The sequence below is a fragment of the Perna viridis genome, chromosome 6 (assembly GCF_037379345.1).
Source record: "Perna viridis isolate PV_CMFRI_1.1 ecotype Kerala chromosome 6, ASM3737934v1, whole genome shotgun sequence".
Taxonomy (NCBI): domain Eukaryota; kingdom Metazoa; phylum Mollusca; class Bivalvia; order Mytilida; family Mytilidae; genus Perna; species Perna viridis.
In genome coordinates, this window is record NC_142450.1 from 38,777,988 (window position 1) to 38,800,358 (window position 22,371).

At 34.2% G+C, this 22,371-nt stretch overlaps 2 protein-coding genes across 2 annotated transcripts; one reads left to right on the forward strand and one right to left on the reverse strand.

Annotated features, from left to right (window-relative positions):
* Positions 1–5,298: 5,298 nt before the first annotated feature.
* LOC148614881 (blue-sensitive opsin-like) lies at positions 5,299–12,701 on the forward strand. Its single transcript, XM_088586207.1, has 3 exons — positions 5,299–5,331; positions 6,403–6,508; positions 11,568–12,701. Exons 1-3 carry the CDS (start codon positions 5,299–5,301, stop codon positions 12,023–12,025), a joined length of 597 nt encoding a protein of 198 aa, XP_088442333.1. The 3' UTR covers positions 12,026–12,701.
* Positions 12,702–16,499: 3,798 nt separating this feature from the next.
* LOC148614882 (histone deacetylase complex subunit SAP18-like) lies at positions 16,500–21,696 on the reverse strand. The gene is made up of 3 exons (XM_088589366.1): positions 21,556–21,696; positions 19,584–19,690; positions 16,500–17,023 (listed from the first exon to the last, which is right to left on the reverse strand). The coding sequence occupies exons 1-3, from the start codon at positions 21,625–21,627 to the stop codon at positions 16,744–16,746; spliced, it is 459 nt and encodes a 152-aa protein (XP_088445492.1). The 5' UTR covers positions 21,628–21,696; the 3' UTR covers positions 16,500–16,743.
* Positions 21,697–22,371: the final 675 nt, after the last annotated feature.

Genomic DNA, 22,371 nt, shown 5'->3' on the forward strand with positions numbered 1-22,371 from the left:
ATTAAGATCTACCTTAATGATGTCTAATCCGTTAACAGTAACTATTGTTGACACAAAATGTATATCAATAGGTTTTATCTGATGACGCGCAAACTAGCACTTTTCTTAGAGATATCATTTATAAACGTTTTATTGTTATATATATCTTACAAATATACTCTCAAGAGGCTATACTTTAGCCATCTTTAAGTGGAGCATCATTCGACTTTACACTGTTTTATTCAGGTAGTTACAGGTTCTCTTGTCAGGGAGTTGTATGTTCTCTTGTTAGGGAGTTACAGGTTCTCTTGTCAGGGAGTTATAGGTTCTTTTGTCAAGGAGTTGTGGGTTGTCTTGTTATGTAGTTATGGGTTTTCTTGTTAGGGAGTTCTAGGTTCTCTTGTCAGGGAGTTGTAGGTTCTCTTGTCGGGGAGTTGTAGGTTCTTGTGCTAAAAGAAATACTCGAAAGTCAAGTAACACAGACGCAAAAGAAACAACAAATGAGACCGAAACTTAGTGGTAACTGATTCGCGTCCCATGTAGATTTGTAATTTGACCCCGTTTTTCAAGTCCATAGGGTTCAGATTTAAACCTTAATTGTGTGAATGCAAAAATTAAACTACAGAGGTTCGAATTATTCGGTGTTCAAAAGTGGGCCACAGTTGGTTAATATTTAAAGTTCTGTTGCCACTTTCATTTTGTCTCAGAAACTTATGAGGTGTTAAGCATTTATCCACATCCCAAATTAACAGAGTAATAGGTTAGAATTCATTCGTCCCGGACGTAATCAGAAAATAACTTGTCGCCAAACCTGTAGTATTGCTGGAGTAAATCCAGATTCAGAACTGTATCAAGCTAATGTTGTTGTGTCCATACTAGACCGAATTGTATAATTTTCAGCCTCTGCTGTGGTCTCGAGCTACGCCATGTGGGGCGTTTGCATTGAATAATAGATAAATTCAGTTGCCAGACAACTGGAAAATCGCCACATCATATTGCTGGCACTTGACTTTTCTTCCATGCCGATGCTTAGAGCAAAAATACAACCAGGTGAATTTTAGACATGTTTTGATTGTAGGTGTATGTGTGTCAGATTGTGGTCTTCACAATACCCACTACCATCACTTTGATCTTTACACTAACACACTAATTACTATCTTACGGAATATGTTTCATGTACACTGAGAGACATGCCTGTGTAACTTTTTCTAATTACACGAACCTGTTGCAAAATGGAGGTATATAGTGATAGTGGTGTTCGTTCTATACCTTCGTAACTTCCGTTACACAAGAGGGGGACCCTTCTTTTATTCGTAACCCCCCTTTTATACAACTGAATGGAATTTGGTGAAACTTTGACAGAATCTTTGTTGCATATTCCAATAGTTCACCTCCTATTTTAGATTTTGGACCATATCTATTTGGAGTATCCACATAGCAGAACCCGGACTTTGTCAAGTATAACTATTTCGACATGGGGGTAATCCAATACTTCTCCTACGTCATTGAATGAAATTCGATGAAACTTTCACGGAATCTTTATTACATATCACCTTCTATTATAGATTTTGATTCAAATCAATTTGGGTGCCAAATGGTGCACGTTTATTACCAAATGAGACAGTGTGAATATCAATTTAGCAAGTATTGCTCACAGTTTTTCTAGTTTATGAATCTTCATGTGTAATAAAGTAAAGAAAGGCATTTTGTATATACATTGGCTTGCTTTATAATTGTTTATCACTGGTTTGTGTAAATCAGTGGAAAACTCCGTCATTACTTTATAAGCCATTAATTAAAGCCAGTCAAACTGTGATAGTGACCACATGTATTCAACTTAAGTAGCTGTCTTTGTAAGAATCATGCAAAACCCCCAAAAAGGCTACATATTTTTATTTTTTAAATTGAGTTGTTTTATGGGTCTATATTATGAAATATGTAATTATTCATTCCAATCTGGCTGCTCTAAGGAGATAATCAACATTGAAAATCCAATAGATTCTATTGGTCTCAGTCTTGTATTCTTTGCCTCCTTTGGAATGAATAATTACACATCTATAGAAAACCTTTAATTTTCATGATTTTTTAAAAAAATAGACAGCGAGTTTCAATCTAACTTTTGACCTTGCTTTCCATTGAGGAAATGCCCTAACATTTTAGGCCTATTTAAAAAAAAAAAAGGCACGAAATTTGGTACACCAGAACAGGTTGAACTAAAAATATCTTTCTTCTACTTTCACTTTATTTTGTGTTCATAAAATATACCCCTTTTCTGAAGCATTATTTTTCATAAAAATACTGTTTTTTCCTCAAAAAAAAGTTTTTTGTGTCATAGCTTGATATTTACACTGTACTTTTGATGAAATATGATAATCATTTGCGAAAAAACATGAACAGGAAAAGGCAAAAAGAAAGCACACTATATTTTTCAGCCTCCATGTTTTATACGACTGATTGTATTTGAGTGTCATTTACAGTTTTTTCCCTTAATTTTGAAATCTATCGTGAATTCTATGTAATTTTTATCTCCTAAGAACATAGGTTATATGAAAAACTGAATGTTAATTTCGGTTTACAATGGCAATTCAAACAAAATATAAAAAAATATGTAGGCTTTTTACCAGTGAATCACATTTTGCATGATTCTTAGCTGGAGTGCTACTTAATAACCTGTCTTAAAAGACTGTGATTAAAATGTCCATATGTATTAATGCATTCTATGTAAAATTAAGCAGTACATGAATACGACCATAAGTGGAAAGTCACTTCAGACTGCAGGACTGATTGTACTTCTTAAACAGAGTTTGCCCGATAACAAAACATTATCGGAATTAACCCACGGAACAAGGTCAGAAAAACAATCGTCACGTCAGTAAATCCATTAAAAACAAATCATCACTCGGAGAGAATAGCTATCTTGAAGGTCAACCTGCAGAGGATGTACACAGATCAGAATATCAAAACAAAAGGCGATAAAAAGCATTGTTTCCGTCCTTGTCGGACCAAATCTATATGGAAGTGAGACTGGTCATTTCATATGTCACGAACAAATAATTTATGTTAAACTCACCATTTCTTCCAAACATCTCTATTGTTGAACTGAGCTTTAACGTTAATCTTCTCTTACATGTCAATTTATTGGGAAGAGTTTCTACAGTTTCATTAGACTGTCCGAAAGGTAAGGACATAATTTAGGAACACAAGAGACAAGATTTGTGGGTAGAAATTTCATAGCATACTTTATACAAACCTTTTTTTTTTTGTTTTTTGTCTTTTTTTTGGGGGGGGGTCATAAAACTAAACGACTAAGAATATCTAGCTACGTTGTCATAAATCTACGCGTCGATCGAAATGCAAAATATTTCGCATGGCGCTTATATTCAAAGTGAAACGAACTTAGAAGTCTTAATTACTGATTGATTGATTGATTGATTGATTGATTGATTGGTTAATTGATGTGGTTTAACGCCCGACTTAATTACTGAAGAAAAAAAAAAGAATTTGATATTTTATCAGTGACATTTCGGAAAGATCAAAATTCTCAAGTTGCTAGATTTGGTTGATCTAAGAATCATGCAAAAAAATGCCAATAAGGCGCATTTGATTTTTATCAGCTTTTAAACAACTTAAAATCTTCCAGAGGGTTCAATACGGGATGTAAATACCAACATTAGTTGTATTTAAGGTTGTGAAAATAATGAAATTAATCAAAACAGTTTACTTGAACTGTGTTTCAACATGTCCCGCCATTTTTTTAATGCTATTTGATTTCATTTTCATTTCACTTTCTCAGTACTTTGAACTATCAGTAAAATTTGACATACATGATTTAGCATTATCACTGTCTGCATCAAATTTAAGCGAACCCATATTTAATTTACTTGATTAAAAGTCCGCTCGGGAAAAAAAGCAAAAATCAAAAACCAAACAAAAAAAAAAGAAAAGAAAAGAAACAAATAACAACTATAACCCACTAACACATATATTCGCTTCATAGATTCGTAAGTTTGTAGATATTAAACATGTGAATCTTCATTACAAGTAAGTCAATATTCTTGTTCTACAAATGAACTCGATAACTTCCATGTCCCTGGATGTATGAAACTTATTCGGGATGTAAACAGAACTACCAATCATCTTTTAGACCTAATCTTTAGACGTGATTAACATTGATGGCAGCATCAAAAGACATATAAGGATTGAAAATTATATACTTTTATAAGACACGAACTTCTAAAGCATTATCGATAAAGTTATCTTGCAGTTATTATTCCCTTGGTAATCAGAAGCTGTCAAAGGAGGAAAGGAACATGCAGTGGGGAGCAATCAGCTTGTATTCCTAACCTTGTACAGCTCGGAGGATGATAGCGAGTGCTTGACTTAAAACATCTCGTAACCTGCATGACGGATGAATATGCGCTAATATCACTGGAAACTATCATGTATAAACCTGAACATCATGTCATCCATGCAGATGATGTATTAAGATATTTCTTTTGAACGGAATCTAAAACCGACAATGTGACACCACAGTTCAATAATTAATCTAACATATACCGTCGAACTCGTACTTTCATGGGACTGATCCGATCCGAGAGTGAGACGAAATATCATGTTTAATATATGATAAAACGTGGTTTCAGTGTGTCACTAATATTTGTGTGAGAGAAAACTATATGAACATTGTAAAATACCTTTTTGTTAATGTTAGGATAGCAACTCATGATGTTTAACAAGTATACAAATTCAACTACCCATGAAACCCTGTCTCCAGTTACGTTTACATGTATTGGAGTCTACCTGGCCTTAGCAGGAATCGTCGGCGCCGTAGCCAGTGGTATTGCTCTATTTATTTTCTTTTCGAATAAAAATCTCCAGTCTCCAACTAATACATTTATCATAGGCTTACTATTCAGTGACATGCTCATGTGTCTTATAGGCGTGCCGTTGCCAGCCGCTTCAAACCTTGCTCACAGATGGCTATTTGGTTGGTATGGATGTGTATTCAATGGCTTTACCGTCTACTTTCTAGGACTGAGTAACTTATATATTCTAGCGGCAATATCAGTTGATCGTTACCTAGTGATATCGAAACCTCTCCAAGCTGTATACATTAATCACAAAGTTGCCAGAATATCTTTATTTGTATGCTACTTTTTTGGTTTTCTGTGGAGCTCTTTTCCATTCTTTGGATGGAGTTCCTTTGCCTACGAAGGAGCGGGTACATCATGTGCAATATCTTATGATTACTATGATTCCTCGGCGTTCAGCTACAATATCACCATATGCTTTAACTGCTTTATAATTCCTATTATCATCATGCTTATCTGTTACTACAACGTATTTCGGACGGTAAGTAACTGTATAATTAAGTACATAATACGAAAATATAAGTAGCAAAAATAAGTCTCTTATACACGACAATTAAACAATAAAGAAACAATAACTCAAATGGACGATCCAGTGAAAAACGAGAGAAAAAATAGTTGTGTTCACAAACGTTTAATGCATAACCTAATAATCAAATTTTGTCCATAGTCGTACGAAGTAATGGTAGTAGAGTCGACGTCACATGGACTTAGGTCAATGATTGTCGAAATGAAAATAACAATTAAAACTGTTGTAAACTTTCAAATTTTCTTTTCTATTTGGACAGGTCGCATTTTCGAACGAGTTCGACTACTAACACAATGGCTACTCCAAACCCTAGAACCATTGCTAAGCAGACTGCTCATTGGGCTATTTATAATTTTATAAGCACAAGTAAACCATTCTGTAAAGTGTTTCAAATCTCATCAACTGTCATTATAAAACTATATAAATAAATGGATGATAATGAAAGAGTAATCAAGGGAAGCAAGATTCTAGCGGAAATCAAAGGAATATAATCCAGGGACAAAGACCAGACATGGAAAACAGACACACACACAACAAAGAAGAAAAAATAACTATAATAATACGTACAAAGCAATAAAAGTAAATGAACAATTCGGAATCCACTGAAAACTGGGAGCATGGACCAGGTTCACCGGTAGGGTAAGCGTCCTCTGCTTTTCTAGAAACACTCACCGAGCTGCTCATAAAAAGTCAATATATTCAAGCTTACCAAAATTTAAAGACTCATAAATGTTGTGAGACTGTGGAGCAGGACACACTTACTTTCCTCTTCACTTTACGTCAACCAAGTTTAATGTTTTCTAGGTGGTGGTTTATATTCCAATTGTTTTAGTTTTTTTAGCTATTTTATTTTCCTTATCTGTTTTTCTATGTAACAGTATTTTATTCTTGTGTCTATATATTATGCATCGATTTCTGTTTTCACGGTTTTGCCATGTACTTAGATTTTGTTGTATCTGAAATTTCCTTTGTTTTGATGCTTCGGTATTTTTGGCCTTAATTAAAACCTTTCTGTACTATTGACAGGTGAAATCCCTCGCTAATAGTTCGGCAGTCGGAAACTCGAGTAGAATTGCCAGAAGAAACATGTTAGTGGAGAAGAAACTGGCGAAGACTATTGTTGCCATGATAGGTAGAGTTTAAGATTCCATAGGTCAGGCGTGACATCAGGAAAATATATTTGAATTGGTCTATAGCAAATTTTATACATGTATAATTGAAACGAAATTGACAAATAAGGCTCATTTACGTAACTATGATAAAAAACTTAAAGATTATACAGAAACAAATCCAAAACAAAAACAAAGCAGAAACGAAAATTGAAATGCACCAGGGTGCCCAAGCTGAGTTGTCAGTTGCTTCCCAATTTTAGAGAAAGAAACATTTTAAATTTAATCAATATGGTTCTCACCTACCTGGTATATCCTTAAGTTCCATTTAATTCTGACGCAAACATTTGGAGTTATTGTCCAGATACTTAATTTTTACAGAAAAAAAGGTTTTTGACAACTGTGACTTTGACTGCAAAGGGATCTCACTTACCTGGTATGTAACAATATCCAAGAGTTCCATTTCATTCAGATGTAAACTTTTTAAGTAATCGTCTGGAATCCTAATTCATATGAAAAAGTAATCAAGGGAACCAAGATTCTAGCGGGAATTCAAAAGAAAGTAATCCAGGGACAAAGACCAAACATGAAAAAAAAGACATACACAACAAAGAACATTAAGTAACTAAAATAATACATACAAAGTAAATAGCAAATGAGCAACTCGGACTCCACTAAAAACTGGGAGCATGGACCAGTCCGGTGTAGACGAAAGAGGAAAGGAAAACTATGACACGTTGAACAAACCAGTCTTCATAGTGCAGATGGATTCACCGTAACGATCCACGAGTTCATGATGGCGACCATGAAACTTTTGATGACTTCAATCTTGTAGCAACATACCCCTGTTCCAGAAACCTAACTGTAAGAGTCCTAGTGCGGTACAAAAAGTCTGCATAGTTACAACAAGCTTTGGCATAAAGTATGAGTTGTGATATGAAAACTCCATACGCAGGTGCTGAAGGGATGTTGGCACAGATGAAAGGAAAGTTGACAATTCTGAATGAAAAGTCATCCCGTTTGTCGTAAAGTTTGGTCAATAGTTTTCCTTTACCCTCGATCTCTATGTGTAGGTCAAGATATGAGACCGACTGTCTGTAGTATCCTTTATCTCAAGCTCTTTGGGGTAGATGCGATGTATCAAGTCCCCGAAACAAAGGATTGTTTAACGATAGTACGTCATCTATATAGCGGAAACTGAGATTAAAGGATCTAGCTAAACGATGTTCTTTCTTTCGGATCAGATCAGCTTTGAAGTCAGCCTCATAAGAGTGAAGGAATTGGTCAGCAAGTAGAGGAGCACAATTGGTTCCATTGGAATACCGACCGTTTGTTGAAAAAACGCGTCCACCACACTGGACAAATATGTTGTTGATCAAAAACTCCAACATTTTGAAAACATCTTCTGTATATTTGGAAGATGATTTGGAATTATTTCTTACAAAGTATGAGGAATCTCTACCAAGAACTATATATTTGTATCTAGGTGTACCATCTTTTTTGGAGAAACAACGATGTATCATGTTTTTGAGTCGGGATTTTAACTTAGTATGATGAATTGAATAATACAGTTTTGAAAAATTATAGGTTTTAATGCTATTATATCCTGATAATAATATTGAATTGTCTCCAAAAGATCTTTCGAAATTTTCAGAATCCACATTGAATTAATACCACTACGGGAGTAACAAGTGCTGTGGTAAGACTGGAGACTCCCCTCTTTGACAGCTGAATATAGAGTATAGAAGTTAAAAGTTTTGACAGAGGTTTGGTGGTACCAGATCCAGCTATGTAATGTTGTTTGTATGGATTCTTGTGGAGTTTAGGAATCCAGTACATAGACGGCAAATCACAGTCATCATCTTTGGTAGAGAGACCAAAAGAGGATAGCACAGGTTTTATCCACTAATTATACACTATCTCTTCTTTTGAGAATTTATCACTGCTATTATTTTCTACGTCTACCTCTGATAATAAACATTGGATGTTATACGTTTTGCAGACAAAAACAATGCTGGAACGACAACTTTGAAAACTGATGTAGCATTGGCACTCATTGACCTACTTCAAACTTTCGTTCGTTTCAAAATTAAAGACCTCATGACCTTTAACCACTCTGACGGAGAATCAATGTCTTCTTGTTCTCGTTTTATCCGTGTTCATGCGTTTTCCTCCACTACATCCTTAAGAGTAATAATTCCAATTTATGGAGCGTGGTTCACGGTACTTGGGACCTTTAGAAAGGATATTACGCAGAGATTCGTTTTCGATGATGATTAAATCTCCCGTAACGACGTGACCGGAAGCTAAAAGTCCATATATAAGTAGTATAGATGTGGGACAGTTATTATTTTTCGGGGGAGCCGGGGGAACACCCCAATGCGCATGCGCATGACGTCACATCCGGTTGTCGTTGACCGGAAGTGACCGGTTAGGGGGCGGAAGTGGACCTTGGGTATGACCGGAAGTGGACCATGGGTGACCGGAAGTTGACTTAGATGAGGAGACCCATAAAGGGAACATGGGGATCTTAAAGGTTGGAAGGGGAAACGAACTCTATAGGTATCCTCATTAAGTTTCCTAATTAGTGTCATTATATAGTATACTATAAACAGGTAAGTAGAAAAAAGGGGGTAGTATTTTGACAAGAGTTATCTTTCTTTGTTTATATTGCGTTTTTTTATTATTACATTATGTTCATTGTTTTTTAATTATTTTTGCTAATTATTTGCAATTTCATTGTCTCTGTGTAATAATTGAATAGGCACTTTGAATAGATTTTAAATTTTGATTTGATTTTCTTTGTGTTCAATGGATTGTGTAAGTTAAATAGATGTCTCACGGATTAGACAGATGTTTGAAACTTTCCATTTTACTGGTGATTTCAATAGCTTTTGTATTGATTTTTAACCGTTTTCATTGTGCTTAATGAATACATTACAGGTGTAAGAACGTGTTGTGCAATGTTTACCACTAAGAAATAAATTTTTATCATTGTTTTTTATTTAATTATGTTTAATATTTTTTGTATTCAATTTGAGTAATTAATGTTTCTATTTTGATTAACCACTAAAGATTATCCTGACAATTGTAAGATTTACATTTGGGACGTTCATAGCTTTTGAATGGTGTATTGCCTTTCATTTTTATTGTCGACCATTTCATCAACTATTACAGACACACTCAACCTTTTCATCGATTTTATCCGTGTTATGGGGCTCTAGTGGGTAAATTTCTTTTTTTCATTTCAATGTTTACATGTCGCATGTACTTGATTTGACCCGTTATGGGGGGAAACCATTGATTTGTTGATTTTTTTCTCCATATATTCATTTACTTTGTTTCTTACGCCCTTTTTTGTTTGAGACTTGTGTGTTCGTTTAATTCTTTTCTTTTGTTATTATAAGGAGATTGAACTTTTTACTGCCATAGTATTTTCGATATTTGCATGTCGCGTAACCCGTTGAATGTGATATGAGGCTCTATCGGGTAAATTTCTTTTTCATACTTTCAATGTTTACATGTCGCGTGTACTAGATTTGACCCGTTATGGGGGTAAACCATTGACCTACGGAATTTTATTTTTTTTCTCTCCATAATTTTATTCGTGGTTTGTTTCCTTCGCCCTCTTTTTGTTTAAGTATTGTATGATGTTTTTTTATAAGGAACTTTTTATTGCTATAGTATGTTTTCAAGTGACTTACAATTTGACCCGTGTTATGAGGCTCTGATAGTAAATATGTTTGTTATGCTGTTGCTAATAGGTGTTATCAGTTTTGAGCTACCCTGTTTTGTAAGAAGGTCATTCGTTAGTCTAGTTTTATTACACAACAAGATTTTTTTCTTTTATATTTTATTTACAATTCATATTCATTGTTCCATTCGTCGGGGTGTCGTCAAATCCGGGTCCTGCTCAATGGTCTGTTCCATAAAGTGTTCTTCCCCATTCAGTAATATAAGTAAAATTAACCCGGAAAAAGTGACAGTTGTACATGGACTGTCGTAGAGTAAACATGTTCCCCTGTTCCATCTGTTCACACCAGATGTGACGTCATTCGCATGCGCATTGGGGTGCTCCCCCGGCTCCCCCCAAGAAATAATAATCGTATCCCACATCTATACTACTTCTATAAAAACGTTTTAAAAATATGTGTTTTTTTGGCAAACTTGACCCTGACTACAAGTTTTGCTTAATCAATAGGTATCTTACTTCTCTAGCATATAACAAAGTCTGGTTTGAAACAGACGTAAACATTTAGAGTTATCGACAAGCAAACTCATTTTTTCGAGAAAAAACAAAACAAAACAACAGTTTTTGATGACTGTGACCTTGAACGTAATTCCCCCAAAATCGACAAGCCTTGCACTTACTTAGTATGTGACAAAATTAGAAAGTTTAGTTTGAATCAGATGTAAACTTGTTTAGTCATCATCCGAAAGCTCAATTTTACGGGGAAAAAAATAAGTTTTCGTTGACCTTAAACGAAATTTCCAAAAAATATCAATAGGAATCTCACTTACCTGGTATGAAACAATATCAGAAAGTTTGGTTTGATTCAAATGTGAACTTTTTGAGTTATTGTCCTGAAACCTCAATTTTACAGAAAATAATAAGTATTTTGGCCGCTGTGACCTTGACCTTCAACGAAATTTCTCCAAAATCATTAGGGTTCTCACTTATTTAGTATGAATTTGGCTTGAATCAGATGTAAATTTTTAGAGTTAACGTCAAGAAACCTAATTTTTTCGACAAAGAAAAATAAGTTTTTGATGACTGTGACCTTGAACAATTTTTTTCCAAAATCGATAGGGTTTGCACTCACTTAGTATGTAAAAAAATCCCTAAGTTTTGTTTGAAACGGATGTAAACTTTTTGGGTTATCATCCGGAAACCTCAACTTTACGGAAAAAGTTTTTTTTGTCGCTATGACCTTGACCTTCAACAAAATTTTCCCAAAATCAATAGGGATCTCACTTATCTAGTATGTAAAAATATCCCAAAGTTGTCATTAGATATGATGATGGCGACCTTGATTTTACGTGGTATTGTGTTTATTTTATTTTTTTTTTTTTGTATTTCAGGTGTATATCTATTTGCATGGACACCATATGCCATTACGGCTTTTTGGGTTGCATTTGGTTTAGGAGAAGTACCATTGATAGTTGGAACATTACCTGCTATGTTTGCTAAAACAGCATCAGTTTGGAACCCTTTTATATATGTGTTTTCTAACAAAGAATTCCGAAAGGCTTTATACGAAAAAATAGCATTTTTTCGTATTTGTCGTAAGACTGAAGAGACAGGAGAAGAAAACTCAGATTCGCTTTCTACAGTTTCACGACTTCCAACTGACGCAACAACAGTGACGTCAAATATAACTACAATCCAGTTGAAACACTTCCGTAAAACAAGGATAAGTCCTATAATAAACAAAGACATTGCATCGACTTCTGAAATGGTTTTAACAGGTTTTATGAACTCACCGGAAGGTGGGTTGAACAAAGGAGCGAATATCATTAAGAATAGTGATCAAAGCTAAAAAGAATATTAAAAAAATGTCATATCGAACCAAAATGGAAACCAATTGTAATTTGCTCATGTTTTCCCAAAGGATTTAAATACAAGAAAAAGAGAAATTACAGTTAGTGCGATACAAAGCTCAGCAGTACCCTTGTAATTAGCCTTTGAAACAAATGTCATTATTTAAATGAGAATGTTTGTGTAACTTTCAGATTTCAAAATCTTCAAAAACATTTATTTGTTGTTTTTACCATTATTTTAAAATAAATAACCTATACTTAAGATGTATAAGTCTTAATAGACAAAAAAAAATCTAAAAAGGCGTATTTTTCGGTAAGATATTACTGAATTTCATTCGAAATTGTTTTACTTTGTCTGGTAAGGGGTCAAATTTACAAAGACGTTTTAGGGTTTTGAAGAATCTTGTATTTTATTAAACCCTGATTGTACTTAAACGTTCGAGAATTAAAACAATTAAAATAAGTAATAAAATACCAGCGAGTCAGACATCTTGGTGTATTATACTTCATAAAAAAAGTCACAAATTTCTGTTGGATAAGGATTATGTGATATTCTGGTCTGTTTCTTTTTAGCTCCGCCCCCTAAAAATGATCGGTGTTTCAATATATCAAAGCGATATATCACCCTCATCACGATATATTTCTCTCTTGATCAGAAATTTCTTTCCTTGTCGGTATGCGCATCATTTCCCTTTTCATTTAAAATTACTTTTAATTAAAAAAATAAATAGTGGAATGACTTACATTATTCATTTTTCTAATTAGTGTTTATTTTTTGTTATTTTGCTATTGCTGAGTAAATATTAAAATACTTGTAAATTTCATTTCAGTTTGACATTCACTATATCTGATTATTGCAACATTTACACTTGAGTTTCTAAAAGGTTATATAGATGAGCATGTAAAAAATGCGATGTATTAAAAGAGATATTCAGTATAATTTAACACATATACTGCCTACAGCAGAGGGTGATACACCGAGTTACTAACTCAGAAAATACATCACCCTCGACTACGTCTCGGGTAATATATCTACCTCGTGTATTTCTTTAGCGTATCTCCCTCTACTAGCCAGGGGCTAGGCGCTCTGCCCACAGAGCAACTGGGATGTGTGTCCCAGGTAGTGGATGGGGTACCCTTGCCGTTTTACATGCTGGGGTTGTCAGGCCATAATACGGAAAACCTGACCGCAAACCATAGTGGTGCACTGTGTTGGGAAAAATGCCACGTTCCTCGCACGTTAAAGAACCCTGCTGTGGTATTCGATAGGAGTAGGAACCTTTGCGCTCCGCCACAGGAGGCTAAATTGCCCGACCCTACCCATCCCCCTTTTTTCTAGTTGCAATCAAAGTTCGTCGACCCTGTTATCCTTGTTTCCCATCGTTTTTTTCTTTTCATCATCATTCATGTTCATTTTATCACCCATTTCATGTTCATCGCCTGAATATAGCTGAAATATTGCTGCTCGGGCATTAAACCCCAACAATCAATTAATCAATCAATCAATCTAATGCGGGCAAAATGTGTATAATATCCGTTCATAGATTGACCGATACACAACATATGGTAATGGTTCTCATTGACAACTATGCAGGAATACGGTACTGTCGTTTCGACATTTTTAAACTTATAGCAAAAAATTCGTTCACCGGAATATCAAAATCTTCGACCCAGTGCATCTACATACAGCTTCATTCGTGAGAAAGCCACTTAATTAAACGATTGTTTGACTCTGCATAGTAGATAGACATTCTAAGGCAAAATTTTACCTGTTATAAGACAACACATTTGATCAATTGAACAGACAGACCAAACTAAATTTATAATGTGCTATAATACAGAGGCAGCAGATCACAGGAAGGAGTGCCACCTTATAGCATGGCTCTTAGCTTGCCACACAGTCGTCATTATATCCCTGATTTGTCGTGTGCTTGAATGAGATGTAATGATTACCAGTTTTAAAACCACAGTAAAAGAGAAAATTTTTAAATGCAATATGTTGGTCACTGTCTCTTTGTTCATATTTCCATATCGCTGACTTCGATTTGGTTTGATTCATCTTTCAGTTTGGCTTAAACTCCTTTTTAAAACCATTTAGGTATGCAAGAACAAAGAAGAAATTCGATGAAAAAGTCTCATCTTCATTGTATAAAATAGCCGATAAAGTTCATAGAATGTCTAACAATCAAAGTCTGCTTAATTTATTGATTAACTTTTTTCTTTGTAATATGTCAGCTGGCATCCAGAAAAGAAGTGCGATTCATCCTCAACCTTATCTACAAAATTTACCAAAATAACAAAGTAATTATTCTCTGTTTCCAATCTTAGATTTCCAATCTGCCTTTTAAAAATCTCTTTCAGTTTATTTTCGTAGCGATTGAAAGTTAAGTATAAATTTTGGTGACAAAGACGAGGAATTACAAAATGGTGAATACATGATGACCATCACAAACCTTGCAAAATTTACATGTTTTCATCAAGGAATTTCTGTTTCTTGTAGCAACTCAAGGGGCTACATCTTAAAAGGGTGCCAGGTTATAGCTCCATATTTTCAATAAATATATTGAGTTGTTCTTATATTTAGCAGCAGTTAATACGAATGTTTTGTAGTTGATAAAATATTTAAGCTTAATACTCAAATTATCGTTAATGCACTTAAGTTAACGGATGCAAACAACGACAAGAACTAGGACAATGCGATACCATTATACGACAAAAAAAATTATTAAAGTAATGGTCGTATGAAATCTAGATGAAGACCTGAAGGTTTTGGGAATGGGAACTCCTGGCTACTATTAATCACTATTTGCTACAAAAATGCTTAAAATGAACAAGTTTGGTTCCAACTGGTTAAGTAGTGTCAGCAGAGATTTTTGAAAGAAATAACATCAAAAATAACAAAAAAGTAAACATTTAAAAAACTGGAAAAAGAGGTACACCTCTGACATGGCTTAACAGATTAAAATAAAAATTTCACCACAGATAGACCTCATCATGCTGAACACTTTTATCCACAGTCAGAGTTTGGCTAAACCTAAAGGTTTTGGAGATAAATGTGAAAAACTACTGTCTGATCCCTATGTTCTAGTAACGGTGGCCATATTTTTCGACGGATCAAAATCCCCACTTCAGTTCTATGAAAGACACCCTAAGAAACATTTATACCAAGTTTGCTTCAAATTGGTCAAGTAGTGTCAGAGGAGAAGAGTTTTGAAAAATTGTTAAGGATGACGACAACGATGGATGCCAAGTAATGACTATAGCTCACATGGCCACTAGACAGGTGAGCTATAAACGTCAAAACTGCCAGTCAACTCAGAATATCTTGTTTACATGTATCTTATGAGAGGCTATCATCTTTATCATCATCTTTGGTTGAAGAAAAAAAGCCCCCAAAAAAACATTTTGATCCCTAAGTTCATTTTTTAGTAACCACGGCCACGTTTATTGCCTGAGGAAAAAAATGATCAATTTGTGCAGAATACCCTAACTAAAACATTTTTGTCAACTTTCAATAAAATTGCCCCATGGTTTCAGAGAAGAAGATTTTCAAAGTTGTACAGGTGAAAAACAATAAAAAAAAACTAAGAATTTTGTTAAACCTAACTGTTTTTGAGATATATGCAAAGAACTACTGTCTAACCCTATGTTCTATTTTTTGTAACAGTGGCCATATTTTTGGACGGATCAGAAATCCAAACAGTCATTTTGTGAAGGATACCCTAAGGAACATCAATACTAAGTTTCATCCAAATCCGTCCAATAGATTCAGAAGAAAAATTGTTAAGAACAAAGATGCTGACAAAGATGATGATACACCAAGTGATGGCAATAGCTCATATGACCTTTGGCCAGTCTGGCCAGGTCAGCTTAAAACACAATAAAAGAAAAAGAATAATTAAAACTGGAAAAAAAAATCTACATGGGTTTTAATAAAACACCTATTTTTACCCTTTTTGGCCGCTTTTCAAAAATGGTAGGGGCCACAAAGTCCAAATTAAATAGGAGCCTATCTTCAAGTGGTAAGTATCATATCTAAATTTCAGAACAATTGGTCAACCACAACTACAGTTATCTTAAAAAAAATGAAGTGCTCCTAGATGACGAAGCCAAGACTATGAATGTGCCATAACATTATAGTCCACAAAGTTTTGTAGTTGTATGAAAACAATATGACTCCCCACCAAAGTTGGTGGGGGATCAAATTTACTCCTGTCCTAAGTATTTGAACCATAATCAACAAAGTTCAGAAGATTATTAATAATTCTTTTTTTTAGTCTGCATGTTGAAATACAACAATGGGTAAAATAATAAAATGATAAAATATGATTGAATCATGAAGATGTTGTACAGATACATATACATATTTTAGAACACATTACTAATACCCATTCACACCAGCGAAATCAAAATACATATTATCAACATCATCACCATAGTTAGCTAAATAATGTCACAATTTCATTCAAAAAATTTCCACAATTTGTTTTGTTTATTCATTATCATACATACATTCATAAGTAGTAAAAGTGTGTAATTTATTGGTATATGAGGAACAATCATACATTTGCTAATTTGAGCCCAATTACTAATTTTAGGAATCTGAACAATCATATTCTGGGAAACTTACAAGAAAATGGCAATGTACTGATGAATCATACACATTTACATTTACATCAAATTTGTACATGTACAACTAAAATACAGATGTTTTGTATTAAAAAGGTCTGCCTCCTCTTCTCATTGGAGGTCCACTTCTCGGAGGTGAAACTGCAATGTCAATATAATCTCCGATCTGAAATCGCTTGGACTCCAAGCTGACAGAATCATCCTGGCCACGATGTCCTGAACATGTTGTACCTATTTCTCTCAGTCTGTACTGCTGAGATCTTGGATCAGGGTATACTATTGCAAAGTCAAAAAATGTTCCTTTTCTCCTCGCATCAGGGTTTACTTCTTTCACAAGACCAGTTAGTTCTTTCAGTGTAGCATCTTGCCTGAAAAAAAAAAGTAAACTTGGTAATTTCTTTATATCTATATTGCAAGTATAAACATGTATTCAGTTCATTTCTTACAGTAAACACATTACATATATGAATCTAAGCATCATAAAATGTAAATGGAATAAACATATACACAAAACAAAGGACAAGTAACTTCAATAACTTTTGAGTACCTTATTAACGAACCAATATTTCTACTGCAACAGTTTTTCTACAATATCACTGGTGTGTGTAATTTCAGCACTGCAGGGGTGGATCCAGACACTTTGAAAAGGAGGGGTGTTAGGCAGGGTTCCTCAGAAAAAGGGGTGTACTAGGACATTATTTGACATTTTTTGTCAATTTCACACAAGGAAATGACAAATTTTCCAGCAGAAAGGAGGGGTGCCAACCCCATCCCCATGCACCTTCCACCTGGATCTGCCACAGCAATTCCCCACAGAATAGGTGTATGTGTTTTGCAAAATACATTCAATATAAGTGAATATGAAATTTGTTTTTTTTTACCAGTAACTTCTTCAAGTCTAAAATCATATATAGTCATCATTGCTGATTAATTGCTAGGTTCTTAAAGTTACTACTGGGCCCAAGAATTCCTAATTCATGCTACCAGAAAGGTTATGAACCCCTGAGAAACTAAGTTTGTCAAGGCTGATTCTTGTCATCGACTCATGTAAAAAATACTTTTACCGGTACTCCAAATTCACTATAAAAATTTTCGACATTTAAACAGACAGTTTCTGGAATTCTAAAGTACTGAGCTATATTCAATTCTATAATATCATATAACAGATGAGTCCAATTCTACACATATAGTAGCACTTCAGAAATACAATTTAGCAATAATTTACTGTTAATGAATTTGAGTTAATTTTCAAGGCCGCTTGTTTTTGCAGGTTCTATCAAATGAATATATTTGCATAAGATGCTTGCACATTTACTAAATTTTGCAGTTTATGAAAGTCTGATGCATATAAGGTTCATTATAGGAGACATGATTCTGAATGTTATTACTTTCCACACTTTTTATATCAACCAATATATTAATAATCTTAAGTTCTAAAATAGTACACAACAAAATATATTAAATTTTAATAGTGTGAAAAATAAACAAGAGGCTCCCAGGAGCCTTAATCTCTCACCTGGTTGAAGTTTGCCTTTCAAGGGCAATAAATTAAACAAGAAGTTGTCCCAACAATTTTGACTCAAGAAAACTTTGATAGGACTTATCATAAGGATCATTTCAGTAAATGAAAGTCTAAATCTATCACAGTTTTCAAGACATTGTCTGAAAACTAAAAACACCTGTCATTTTCCCCTGTCAAGGGCAATAACTCTTATAAGAAAGCGTCTGACAAATTTTATGCCTGAAGACTTTTGTAGTCCTAAAAATAAGGATCATTTCAGCTATTGACAGAATTTGGCTAAACCTAATGCTTTTGGAGATATATGCAAACAATTACTGTCTGACCCCTATGTTCTATTTTTAGTAACGACAGCCATGTTTTTCAACAGATCAAAAATCCCCATATCAGTTCTATGCACAATACCCCAAGGAACATTCAAGGTAAGTTTGGTTCCAATTGGTCAAGTGGTGTCAGAGGAGAAGAGTTTTGAAAGAAATAACAATAAAAATAGCAAAAAACGTTGAAAAAGGGCAAAAACTCCAACATGGCTTAATAGATTAAAATGAAAATTTGACCGCAGATAGATCTCATCATGCTGAACACTTTAACACCATGTGAGAATTGGCTAAACCTAACGGTTTTGGAGATATATGCGAAAAACTACTGTCTGACCCCTACGTTCTATTTTTAGTAATGGCGGCCATGTTTTTCGATGTCTATCGCAAATCCCCACATCAGTTCTATGCAGGATACCCCAAGAAACATTCATACCAAGTTTGGTTCCAAATGGTCAAGTAGTTTCAAAGGAGAAGAGTTTTGAAAAATTGTTAACGATGACGACGGACGCCAAGTGATGGCAATAGCTCACATGGCTTTCGGCCAGGTAAGCTAAAAAGTACCTTTTGTATCTGATATTGAGTGTAAAATGTACATACACATGTATGAAAGGCTCCCTTTCCTGTTTAAGTATAAAATCATACTATGCTCACTTTTTCTTCACTATGCATGCATTTTGATGTTCCAGACTGTGATGGCTCAATTAGTTTGAGTCCAGAAGCCAATTGTTTATCAAACTAATGAGATTTCAATTAAAAAATTGTAAGAGAAATACAGTTAATTATGGATGACAATTGTTCACAAGTCTCCTGTAGATCATGTGTAGTCTAGGTTTGACATACAAAGAGGAGATAATTCTAACGTGTAAAGAAGTTTCACCTAAAATACGTTTTATATAAAAAAGAAGGTATGGATCTTGGCTTACTAAAACGGGTTCAGGCTATAAAAATAAACCATTAAAATAGGAGGATTCAACCCCACAAAACCTTCTCTGGTTGCATCACTGCACAAATAACTACAAACAACTAAGTCCTAATTAAAACCCATATGTAGGAAAGTATGTACTGAGAGGGCATTATGTCTGTACTTACCAAGTGTATATTTGTAATTCATTACTTGGTGTCTGGCCCCTCATAAACTCACTCAAATTATGATGTCTTCCTTGGTTACAGAATACTCTTAATAGCAATGGACATGTCTGGAAAAAAAACCAAACAGATACATTTCACATAAAAACTTATTTCCCTACAGTTTAAAACAATAATTTAAGTTTTAATCTAATAGATTATATATTATAATAATGAACATGCATTAAATCTCCCCATGCGAGATATAACAAGAAAGCGTTTAACCTGTTTCCAGTGCAATTACAAATTTGGATTTTTTGTAACAAGGAACAAGGGCCTGCATGTGTGGATCATACGTCATCAAGGTCTGATAAAAGGATGTTTTCTAATACATTAAAATCAGCTCAACATTTCAAATATGGTATAATATTCTTTTTTAAGTTCACTATTGTGATTTACTGTACACCCTAAAAATTGTTGTATGCATTTAAAGTTAAATTAAAATTTTAGCATTGATCTTCAACAATACAATAAAATAAACAGAACTGACAAAATGTTATGCTATATAGGATGTCCATGACCAAAGTCAGATCAAATTCATAATGAAATGTACAGAAGGCATGACCAAGAATTTCACCTTTGCACTGAATACAGGTTAAACAAAAACAATATAGTCTAAAATGTGTTACCAGTACCCATACCAACTATTTTGCCAATTTCAGGGGCGTAGCTGCCTATACGCAAATACGCAGTTGCATACTTTCAGAAAAAGTAACAAAAATAAAAACACACATTTTAAAGATGAAATAAAGGTTATTTATCACATATGCATACCATGAACGTAGTATAGGCTCTGAAAAACTGGCTCCAAAACCATTAAAATTCAAGAGTTTCCCCCGGGGCTTTGCCTTGCCGGACTCACTGGGGGCCTTGAGTGACCCCCCCCCCAAGACCCCTCGCCGTAATTTTGCGTACAACTAAAACAGGCCTAGCTACACCCCTGAATTTCTTCATTATTACGTGATATTTCCAGCTGAAAATTAGTACATATTTACAAAATAATGTGATGATTAGGCCAGCTAAAATTAATGATTTTGAAAATGTTTGTCGAAAAATTTTTATTTGATTTTCTGTTTTCCAAAGGTCTAAAATGTGTAACCCGAAATTTTCATACCCAAAATCAAAGTCTGGTATTTATGTTACATGTACATGTATCTGTACAAAATTAATGCATATTTGACATTAGAACATATTATCATAATTTTCATTGAAGATAAAATAAAAATCGCATCAGGCTCTGTTCATGACACTTTGTTTTATATTCTGGATACGATAGTATCCATTCTTTGCTGGTACAGGGATTGAGGCTAGGTACAGTACGGAATTCAATTCGATCACTTCTTTTTTTAAACAATATCCAATCTTTCAAAACTTTATCCAAATTCTTAAAGTGAAGATTTAATCTGGTGAAAATTTTAGAAATACATAAAATACTGACAGGAAAGTGAGAATTAGTTGGGTACAGTAACTTCCAGTTACACATTTCAGACCTTTTGACTTTAGAAAACCAATCAAAAAGAAATATTAGAAAAAAAACATACATCATTTTCTTGATTAAAAATGAACTGAAAAGGACTTTTCCACAACTCATGCAATTTTCAGTTCTTAACATACCGTAAGAATAAATATTTTAGCAAAGCATTATTTGGGTCCAGGGAAAAGTCGGTACGGGTTACACATTCTAGACCCTACCAAAACAATAATGGCAGAGGATGACCATTAATGGCATTATCATTCCGAATAAAAAAATATGCAGGTTACGTGTATAGAAACAAACATGTCCATCAATTGTTGTTTTGAATTTTTATCGGAGGATTAATATTTTGACCACCGGGAGGAGGTTAACCCATAATACATATACATGTATTTAGTAATTTACTGTCGAGCATCGATATTATGAAACCACAGAGGACACTGGCCTTTTTATTTTTTTTACCTTCTCCCTATCTACTGTTTTAACAGGTTCTTTCTGTTGTTCCTCAACCACAGACTCTACTGCTATCTTCATTTTCAATGATGAATAGTTATTTCGCGTGGGGAAAACAAGCAATCAAAGGGAGACAACAAAGAAAAAGGCGAAGTGAAGTGTACATTTCTCAATTTATAAATGTTGTAAAAACTAGTATGTGCAGATAAACATCGTAGCTAAGGATATAATTAATCAATAAGTAATCAATTATTTTAGCCTTTTCTCTAATATCTTTGTACTAATGCGCATTCTTTACATTTATAAACATTCTTAAATGAACACTTTATCGTCAGTACTATTCAAGAACCATAACTCTATATTTCCCGCGCAAAATATTCATGGTTTGTAAATACTTGAAAAAAAACTCGAGTCGTACGGTTTGGCATTCTTCAAAGATTGTTGCTTTTCATAACTTTAAGTGATATATACATTTGTAAGATTGGCCTTCACCATTTGATTCTGAGGGTGGACAGTTTTGGTCGAGGCATACTATTTAAAACTAAAGGAAAGACCACCTTAATTTGCATGAAGTTAGGCTCTTAATCTTATGAAAAATCATACACACGTAATAAAAAATAAATTACCTTTATTGCAAAGTGCACAAGCCTATGCAAAATTCGAAGTCTAAGAGATATACATAATAGCCATCTTGCAAAACTCTTCTGTCAAAGTAAATTATTGATAATGTTGATCATACGCAGACTTAATTGATTTTTACGATAGCTTTAGATTAGCTCGTGATATCACTTAGTCAGTTTGGTACTGATACAAGTACTGCATATA